General features: G+C 40.9%; 1 protein-coding gene across 2 annotated transcripts; it reads right to left on the reverse strand.

The window, feature by feature from the left end:
• Positions 1 to 931: 931 nt before the first annotated feature.
• On the reverse strand, positions 932 to 8,518 carry LOC115176934 (DNA-directed RNA polymerase III subunit RPC7-like). Of its 2 annotated transcripts, none has more exons than XM_029737332.1 (8): positions 8,162 to 8,518; positions 4,336 to 4,491; positions 3,944 to 4,073; positions 3,515 to 3,583; positions 3,024 to 3,080; positions 2,370 to 2,467; positions 2,037 to 2,144; positions 932 to 1,614 (listed from the first exon to the last, which is right to left on the reverse strand). In XM_029737332.1, the coding sequence occupies exons 2-8, from the start codon at positions 4,453 to 4,455 to the stop codon at positions 1,528 to 1,530; spliced, it is 669 nt and encodes a 222-aa protein (XP_029593192.1). In that variant the 5' UTR covers positions 4,456 to 4,491; positions 8,162 to 8,518; the 3' UTR covers positions 932 to 1,527. The 2 variants fall into 2 exon arrangements, with proteins under 2 accessions (XP_029593192.1, XP_029593193.1); XM_029737333.1 differs by having other exon boundaries at positions 2,379 to 2,467; positions 8,162 to 8,517.
• Positions 8,519 to 10,930: the final 2,412 nt, after the last annotated feature.

Raw genomic sequence — 10,930 nt, forward strand, 5'->3', positions numbered from 1 at the left:
CATCGCATCAGCATAGACCAACATCCCTGTGGAACGTTTCCGACACCTTGTAGAATTCCTCGAAGAATTCAGTATGTTTTGGAGGCAAAGAGGGGTCCGACCCGGTACTAGATGGGTGTACCTAATAAACAGTGAGTGTATAACTACAGTACGCTTACAGTAAGGATAGCTGTAGCTATAAAGTGAAACCCTTAGAAACTGCTGGATCAGTGCAAACCTTGGCAATATGTGTGTGTATCCTCTTCACTTCCACGTCTTCTAAATGACTTTGTATTGAATTAATAAACTGCACCCTTTTTTGAGCATTTACAGCCTTCTGCTTCTACCTTTTAGTGCATCACCCTGCACAGTGATACATGAAAATGTGTCTGAACAAATCAGATTAGCAAGGTGCTCTCTTGAAGCAGACACTGCTGCATTCATTTGTCTGTGTTTCCAAGCCTGCTGACATGAAATCCAAAGCTTTCTCATACCATAACAATCTATCACATGCATCTGTCTCTGGCCACCTGCCATTCCTGAATAAAACAACACTGCATATCTATTGGAACACCAAGGTGGGGGAATGTACAGTATATATTTTGTGTACTATAAGTATATATATATATATATATATATATATATATATATATATCGAAACTCAGGAGAGAATGTGCTCACTGTACATATACGAGCTTTGATTCTTGTCAGCTTTGATTACTGGTCAGCAAATAGTGGTCAGAAAATAGAAAATTAAGGTCAGAAAGTATCAGTTGTTATGTGTATTGACTGAGCATGGCATATTGCTGATGACTTTGTGTGTGCTGCTTCAACTTTCAGCACTACGCCACCTATTGGTGTGAAATAAGTATTATCATGCAGCACATGGTGAACTAGTACAGCCTCTAAGTAGGAAAACGGTTTGTGTAGCATAGAAAATAAAACTACCTGGTTTACAAATTAGCTGCCATTTATTCTTTCAGAATGTCAAGTTAAGTAAAATCCTCTTTCATAACAAACTTAAAAGAGAACATTGGGATATTACATGGATATAAAAGTTTTACAAAAGATAACTTTTTAAAACTACATATAAACTACATAAAACAACATAACATTAAAATTGGTGTGTTAAACACCTTCATTTTATATCTTCAAAGTTCTTTAACATTTCTATAATTGGATAAAAACCCTCTAAGAAATGATACTATAATTGGTGAAACGGAGAAAAGATGTCGGCTTATGAAGAATTACATACTTCTCTCTCCATAACACCACCACACTTAAGAGCCATTTAAAACTATTGCAGGTTTGAACTGTGCAACCTGCTTCTTCTGCTGAAATGATTTTTGAAGTCAGGAACTGACTGAATTCTGGGTTATTTTGAAGATTCATGTGTCGAGTTAAGATCATTTCAGGCCATGTATACAAGATGGACCTTACAGCACATTCTCTCAGCTTTGGAGTGTCTCTCAGTTCTGGAGTGTCACATATATTTTCCCAGGACTCTTGGGTCCTAGGCATGCACAATCGTTGTTGTTTTTCAAAGTATCAGTAAATGGCCTCATCCATGTTGTCATCACTGTCCCCTCCGAACTCCTCTCCATTGTCAAAGTACGACATGATATAGTCGGTCTCCTGAGGGAACACAATCAGAGTGGGAAAAAAATGTTACGTATGAGCTCATTCCGACCTTATGAAATGTGTATGCAACGCTAACTTTCTGTTAAATCATGCATTGGTGTCACTGGAAAATGTATCAGGGAAATTGTCTCCTGTAAGGATATTCTCTCACTGAGGTTGTGGGGGGCATGGGACCAAATTAAAGAAGTAAGAAAGAGCTTGGATGTATAACAGTTTTGCATCCGTCCCTCTCCTTGCCCTAACCTGGGACCATCTGAACAAATCGACAACTGACACCCAGGAAGCATCGTTACCTGTCACTGCGGAGCAATGGAAACAACTACTTCAGGTCTCAGAGTGGGTGACGTCACCGATTGAACGCTACCAGCGCACACCGCTTACTAGCTAGCAATTTAACATTGTCTACAGATGTTTACCTCTTCAAACTCTTCTTCATCATACTCCTCCTCCCCATCTTGCTGCCCTTCCTCCTGCTTCTTCTTCTCCCCTTCCTCTTCATCTGAGGTCACTTCCTCCTCTAATGTCTGAAATATGACACAAATGAATACAAAATAAACTAAAAGAAAAGGAACATTGATAGTAAAATAACACACCAGGCTTACATTACGTTTGAGGTTTAACAGCAAGAAACATTTCCCTTCATCTAGTGTGCTGAGATTGAGTTGTGTTACATGCCTATAGATGTGATAAAGAGGTCAATAGAATGCAGACTATAGAGTTAATGTCTGATGTACTGGCTGAGTACCTACTATTCCCACCTCTAGTTTATGGATGATCTCCTCTTTGTCCACCCGGGTCTTTTTGCTGGGTTTGGGGTCCACTGGTGTCTCCACACTAAGAGAGGTGTCTGTAACAGACGAAAAGGGACAAAAGCCAATCATTAGTGAAAACCAACTCTCCCTATCTATTCCCCCTCCTCTCCTTTCATTTAAAAGGCCATTCAACCAAAAGCTATATTTTTCCCATAATAGAAAAGGGCAGATCATTTATGTATAAGTCAGGCAGTATTGTCATTGTCAGTAACCAGCAGTGACTTTATCTTATCCTTCTGTTCAAAGCAGAAGGGCAAATTGATGCATTCATGTCTCTAGGGAGACACAGTGTTCTTCTGAAGACACCTCTCTCTTCAGCACTCCGCCCAGCTAATAGGAAGGAAAAAATCATGTGGAAGCAATATGCTATGAAAGAGACTGGTAATTCGCCAGCAACGTACATGTCAACAAGTCCTGCAGGAAGAAAACTAAACAGAACTGCAAAACGAATGGATTTGTTTTGAAAAATGTATTACAATAGCCTTCTGTGATCAAATTGTGGGTGGGTTTTCATAGTGAATCTGTATTACTCACCAAAAATGTCCAGTCAGTCAATGTGAGGTATAAAACAACACTGTACCATCCACTTACTCTCTTTTAGGGGCTTCTTGACACGAATTCGAAGCTCTTTGGGTAGCCTTTTCCAGTCTGATGTTAAAAAACAAAAATAAAACAAAATCAAATCAATCAGTAGACACACAGGTGCTACAATACTGTTTTTACACAGCAATTACCTTGTCAAAATGATGGAATGTTGGTTCACATCCGGTTTTCCCAATCAGCCTCTATTCAGCAGACTAATTGTGAGCGACAGCTCAATTTCTCCCATTTGACACAATTTGGGTCACCTGACAGTTTCAATCAGGACCGTTCACACTCCTCTGTGGATGACATCTCTGGGGCGGCGTAGCGAGTGATTTCATATTGCTTCAGGATTAGATCCTTGATTCTATTAACCCCTGTTTAACAGTGTTACGCTGGTAATCAGATCGTACAATGCACTCCTTCCAATACATGTTCCGTAGTTTCTATCACCTTTCAGTTACATTTTTTGAACTGGAGGTATGATGCAGCTGACCCACCTGGATTCCACTCAATGGTGTTGTCTGACGGCTCACTGTTCTGATATTTATCAGAATACCGCTCCACATCTGGAAGTCAGACAAGAAGCTCATTCATTTATTAAACATGGTACAAGAACAAACATGTCTTTGAAAAGAAAGCCTCTGTGTATTATCACATCTGCCTCGTTTGCTGCTGCCAAATGTTCTTATCGAAGCATAATTGAATGCTTGATCGAATAATTGAACAATATTTCCACCCCTGATTTAGGTAATGTCAGCCAAACCTTGTATCACCTAAAACCTTGTATCATTTTAATAAAATAACACCATCGGGAGCTGCTGACAGTGACAAGACATTGACTGTCTAATTTGTGCTACGTTTGGATGTGCGTAATTACTATTTTCATCGCTAACACACAGAAATGGTGTGTTCCCAGGCTTAGGTACCTTTCTTGGAGACGGCTGGACGGACATAAAATGGTAGGGTCTTCATGTTTCCCCTGAACTCTTGCTTCAGTGCCAACATGTACTCTGCTTCCTCTCCCATCACCAAGGGGACAGGCTTGTGTTCCATGGGCTACATGTGCACAAAAAACATCATACATATTAGTCTTTAAAACAACAACAAAAGGCTTCTTTGCTCCCAACCAAACACATCTTACGGCCTCAATACATTTAAACATAAAAATGTGTCAGCCCTGGATGTTGCTTAGACAAATAGAAAAATCTGGGAAAAGACTATGAATAGCCTCTAAATAAAGCCAATATTTGACAACAATGAGGTGCATCCAAAATGAAGAGAGACAGTTACAGGGTCAGTCACATCACCCCTTACTCACAGGGAACAGAGGTGTAGGCTGGAGAATTGAAGGGGGCAGGTTCTCCCCTTTCCCAATCCCGACTGCCTCGATACTGAAGCTCATGTACCCCTTGCCGCGACCTCGGCCCAAGCCAGCCATGGAGCGAGCACACAGTGGGGGGGTTCACAGGTAAATCTGTCAAAGGAGGAAGAATGCAATGGGCAATGAGTAATAGCACTTCTATTTTCCCAAACTATTTGTGTAAAGCTATATAAGCTTACTTTTACTCCTGGCCCATATACAGTGGATATAAAAAGTCTACACACCCCTGTTAAAATGCCAGGTTTTTGTGATGTAAAAGAATGAGACAAAGATAAATCATGTCAGAACTTTTTCTACTGTTAATGTGACCTATAATGTGAACAATTCAATTGAAAAACAAACTGAAATCTTCGAGGGGGAAAAATGAAAATAAAAACCTTACAATAACCTGGTTGCAGATGTGGCTGTGTTCAGAATTAACCAATCACCTTCAAACTCATGTTAAATAGAAGTCATTACACACCTGCCATCATTTAAAGTGACTCTGATTAATCACAAATAAAGTTCAGCTGTTCTAGTAGGATTTTCCTGACATTTTCTTAGTTGCATCTCAGAGCAAAAGACATGGTCTGCAGAGAGCTTCCAAAGCATCAGAGGGATCTCATTTTTGAAAGATATCAGTCAGGAGAAGGGTACAAAAGAATTTCCAAAGCATTACATATACCATGGAACACAGTGAAGACAGTCATCATCAAGTGGAGAAAATATGGCACCACAGAGACATTACCAAGAACTGGACGTCCCTCCAAAATGTATGAAAAGACGAGAAGAAAACTGGTCAGGGAGGCTTCCAAGAGGCCTACAGCAACATTAAAGGAACTGCAGGAATTTCATGCAAGTACTGGCTGTGTGCTACATGTGACAACAATCTCCCGTATTCTTCATATGAATGGGATAGGGTGGCAAGACGGAAGCCTTTTCTTACAATGAAAAACATCCAAGCCCGGCTGAAGTTTGCAAAAACAAACATCAAGTCCCCCAAAAGCACGTGGGAAAATGTGTTATGGTCTGAAACCAAGGTTGAACTTTTTGGCCATAATTCCATAAGGTATGTTTGGCTCAAAAACAACACTGCACATCACCCAAAGAACACCATACACCACCAGTGAAGCATGGTGGTGGCAGCATCATGCTTTGGGGTTGTTTTTCTTCAGCTGGAACCGGGGCCTTAGTCAGGGTGGAGGGAATTATGAACAGTTCCAAATACCAGGCAATTTTGGCACAAAACCTTCAGGCGTCCGTTAGAAAGCTGAAGCTGAAGAGGAAGTTCACCTTTCAGCACGGCAACAACCCAAAGCACACATCCAAATCCACGAAAGCATGGCTTCACCAGCAGAAGATTAACGTTTTGGAATGGCCCAGCCAGAGCCCAGACCTGAATCCAATTGAACATCTCTGGGGTGATCTGAAGAGGACTGTGCACAGGAGATGTCCTCGCAATCTGACAGATTTGGAGCGCTTTTGCAAAGAAGAGTGGGCAAATATTGCCACATCAAGATGTGCCATGCTAATAGACTCCTACCCAAAAAGACTGAGTGCTGTAACAAAATCAAAAGGTGCTTCAACAAAGTATTAGTTTAAGGGTGTGCACACTTATGCAACCAGGTTTTTGTGTTTTTTTGTTTTTTTTCCCCTCAAAGATTTCAGTTTGTTTTTCAATTGAATTGTTCACATTATAGGTCACATTAAAGGTGGAAAAAGTTCTGACATGATTTATCTTTGTCTCATTCTTTTACATCACAAAAACCTTCCATTTTAACAGGGGTGTGTAGACTTTTTAAATCCACTGTATATCCACCTATATGATTGCTGTTCACTGTAATTTGACAATAACCCTAACCCTATTAGCTCTAGCTAACGAACAGTGAATAACAAAGGTCACATAGCCAGGGCTAAACAAGAACGGGTATAGCTACAACACAACAAAAGGACAAAATCTTTGTGAAGGGGAGCAATGGCTCACGCGTTAAGGAAAGAGGATACCTAGTTAGTTGTACAACTGAATGCATTCAACTGAAATGTGTCTTCCACATTTAACCCAACCCCTCTGAATCAGAGAGGTGTGAGGGGCGTTTAAAGGGACAATCTGTGATTGCTACATCCATTTCGGACTGTTAAATTAGTGATATACACTACCGTTCAAAAGTTTGGGGTCACTTAGAAATTGCCTTGTTTTTGAAAGAAATGGAATACTTACACAGGCGTACAGAGGCCCATTATCAGCAACCATCACTCCTGTGTTCCAATGGCACGTTGTGTTAGCTAATCCAAGTTTATCATTTTAAAAGGCTAATTGATCATTAGAAAACCCTTTTGCAATTATGTTAGCACAGCTAAAAACTGTAGTGCTGATTAAAGAAGCAATAAAACTGGCCTTCTTTAGACTAGTTGAGTATCTGGAGCATCAGCATTTGTGGGTTTGATTACAGGTTCAAAATGCCCAGAAACAAAGTACTTTATTCTGAAACCTGTCAGTCTATTCTTGTTCTGAGAAGTGAAGGCTATTCCGGGATGCCGGAAGGAGTGATGGTTGCTGATAATGGGCCTCTGTACGCCTATGTAGATATTCCGTTAAAAATCAGCCGTTTCCAGCTACAATGGTCATTTACAACATTAACAAATCCTACACTATATTTCTGATCAATTTTATGTTATTCTAATGGACAAAAAATGTGCTTTTCTTTAAAAAACAAGGACATTTCTAAGTGACCTCAAACTTTTGAACGGTAGTGTATACCCACTGATTCTTGAAGAATGTAATTTATACATGCCTCCTGAGCTAAGTTCAACTGTCATACCCCATCACAATCTAAATTACACGCTTTTTTACACCATTGTTTGTAAACAATGTAATAGGATTAGTTGTCCACAGAGTGTAACTGTGGGCTGTCAACTCTAGCCTATTCCTCTCTTCGGATTGGTGGATACATCTTGTTATTTGAATAATATTTAAAATATATTTAATGAAGGGTGTTGACCTCAACCACCTATATTCAATGGAGCGTGAGATGCTATGCTAGCTTCATGAATATGCATAGCCCGTCTCGAATTTCAACAGGGAAGTGCATCACACTTTTATCAGTACACTCCCAACAACCTAAGCATTACAAAACGTATACTAGATTAAACAAGCCTCACGTATCAAAATATCAATTCATATTTATCTTGACTAAATTTAATATCTAATTTCCCCCCATTCAAAAACTCCTCACCTGCTTAATAATTAAGGATATGCTTAAGTGGACAGATTTTGGGCAGGAATATGGCTCTCTGTTAACCAGGCTACCATCCTCCAGCTGCGTACCAAATCAACGCCAGGTGTTGCAGAAAGGCCAAGAAGATCCCAGCCACGCCATGTTCTCCCGCTGCAATCACTCAGACGCGGGCAGTACAGGAGCATCATGGCAAGAACTGGATGACTGGCCAATAGTTTCTACCCTCAGGATGATGAATAGCCACTACTAGTTAACTACCTGCTATTTCACCACTAGTCAGCTATATATTTCTACTAATATTGTTGTTGTTTTTTATTACAATGTTCATTGTTTTATTTCACTTAGTCCTGCATGTTGGAGCTCAGAGCCTAAGATTTTCACTGTACCCTGCAATCACACCTGCAACCCTGTACATGTGACTATTAAACATCTCTGGATGGCGGGGTCTCTGCTTTGTTGTTGTTTGAATCGCAGATTGCCCCTTTAACAGCTACCAGCAAGTTACCTATCTAGTTGTGTGCAGCTTGCAAAGACTTGTTCCATCTTACCTTCTAGTGACTTCCGTGATATTAACTTGGTTGCACAGTAGCTACATGACAGCTGTAGCTAGTAAGAACTTGCTAGAAAACGACTTGCGCCTAACGTTACATTAGCTAGATAACGACGTTAGCTAGAGCTGTCAGATTTATCATGACAAAATATCGTTCACCCAGACAACGTGCTTACTAACTAACCATATCAACTTATTCATGACCTCCCACCTTCTGAGCCATAGCTAGCTACTAATCTTCAAATATAAAATAAAATATTAAAACATGATCAAGCTAGCTGGTTTACAATTCCGCGGGCGACGTTATTGTTTACAAACACTATGTTGTTTACATCTTACGGAACTCTGGCGACTTGGGGTCGTCTAGCCTGCCCTACACTGCCCCCTGCTGTATTGGAGTTGAATACATTCCAGAACCTCGAAAAAGAGATACCGTACCTCCCCAAAAATGATGGTCACATACTTTTGTTTGCCATCTGAGAGATCAATATCTGTGTGTGCGTGCTGTACTATACTTTAATTTCGATGAGCTGAATGTCATGGCTAAATTTCATGGCTAAAATGTTATAATCCAATGAGCATTATGGATTGAGCGCCAAGTAGGAACCTCCAAGGGGAGTGAGTGTGATACAACATAAAGTAGGTACATTGGTTCCCTGGTGTGGGAGCTGGGTTGGCATGCTCAAAATACTTCATTTTACTGACATTGTAAAAGTGGTTTATCTTGGTCTGCCTAGTGGTGTTTATTATTAATCGTTGTTCTTGTTTCTATCTATTTGAGAAGGACAAATAAGCTTTTGACCAAGTCACCCTAAGCCAACTACAATCTCAAAGCACTTGGTGATGTTTCCCCTCCCATTTGGGGGATCAGTGGATAGGAGCACCATCACGTCTGTCTGTGTGTGTGTGTGTCTCTGTCTGTCTGTCTGTCTGTCTGTCTGTCTGTGCCTGCGTGCATGCAGCGTGTGTCTGTGAACTTGCCTGCAAGGATGTGTGCGTGCCTGCCTCCGTGAGTGTGTCACCGTGGGAACGTTTCTGTAGGAATCCAGCAAATCAGTTGCCATAGCAACTGTGTTCCATAATAGTAACAGTCGCTGTATAAGTATTTTATGCACTCGGGGAGTACACGTATTTCCTCCTCTCCACCTTTAATAATGCAAGCTTCTTATTTATCTTGAGCTTTTAAGATGGCCTACCCTTATCGTTTTCAGATAAACCTTTAATGTGTGTTTCAGTTTAACATACTATTTATAACACCAAGTGGGACCAGACCTGTGAGAAAGAAATCAGTTGAGGCAGAACAGTTAGGCTCCTTCTTCAATTGTGTGTATTAGGCTATATGTTCACAACATTCTCACATTCACCGTTAGGTACAGTAGGCCTACCTGTTGTATACATCTGACTTTGCATTGAAATAATATCTAATCTATATAGCAGGTGACTAATTATGAGCTACCACCAAGGATAGGTGGGCCACTTCCTTCCTCTGCGAATGTGCAATGACTGAACTCTTATGACCTTATTAAAGAACCAGGAACTCATATGGCAGCAAGATGGGGCCCTGGTGCAGATTAGTTTTAGCTGTGATCACAAGTGGAAATAATAGATGTGCATACTGCAGAGGTGCAAAACCCCTTAATACAGAAGTGCGAAAAGACATTGAGTACTACAGAATTAGTCTATATAAATCTAAATCAAATCCCATTTTATTGGTCACATACATATATTTTGCAGATGTTATTGCGGGTGTAGCGAAATCTATGCTAACAAATCAAAATCAAATCAAATCAAATGTATTTATTTATATAGCCCTTCGTACATCAGCTGAAATCTCAAAGTGTTGTACAGAAACCCAGCCTAAAACCCCAAACAGCAAGCAATGCATGTGAAAGAAGCACGGTGGCTAGGAAAAACTCCCTAGGAAAAACTCCTGAGAAAGGCCAAAAACCTAGGAAGAAACCTAGAGAGGAACCAGGCTATGAGGGGTGGCCAGTCCTCTTCTGGCTGTGCCGGGTGGATATTATAACAGAACATGGTCAAGATGTTAAAATGTTCGTAAATGACCAGCATGGTCAAATAATAATAATCATAGTAATTGTCGAGGGTGCAACAAGCACGTCCGGTGAACAGGTCAGGGTTCCGTAGCCGCAGGCAGAACAGTTGAAACTGGAGCAGCAGCATGGCCAGGTGGACTGGGGACAGCAAAGAGTCATCATGCCAGGTAGTCCTGAGGCATGGTCCTAGGGCTCAGGTCCTCCGAGAGAAAGAAAGAAAGAGTGAAAGAGAGAATTAGAGAGAGCATATTTACATTCACACAGGACACCGGATAAGACAAGAGAATACTCCAGATGTAACAGACTGACCCTAGCCCCCCGACACATAAACTACTGCAGCATAAATACTGGAGGCTGAGACAGGAGGGATCAGAAGACACTGTGGCCCCATCCGATGATACCCCCGGACAGGGCCAAACAGGCAGGATATAACCCCACCCACTTTGCCAAAGCACAGCCCCCACACCACTAGAGGGATATCTACAACCTCCAACTTACCGTCCGAAGACAAGGCCGAGTATAGCCCACAAACCAAGCCATTGAGCCTTGTATACATTCTTTATTTTCCCTTGAGGTTACAGGACAGGAATAGTGTCATAAGCACAAAACTGACAATATTGAGTCCATACTTACAGCTCAATCAGGTTTAAATATAGCCTATCCTTTGTTGATATAACAGGCTGTGTGGAAACTTGTAGGCCTATCAAGACACC

Source organism: Salmo trutta, chromosome 37 (genome assembly GCF_901001165.1).
Source record: "Salmo trutta chromosome 37, fSalTru1.1, whole genome shotgun sequence".
Classification (NCBI taxonomy): domain Eukaryota; kingdom Metazoa; phylum Chordata; class Actinopteri; order Salmoniformes; family Salmonidae; genus Salmo; species Salmo trutta.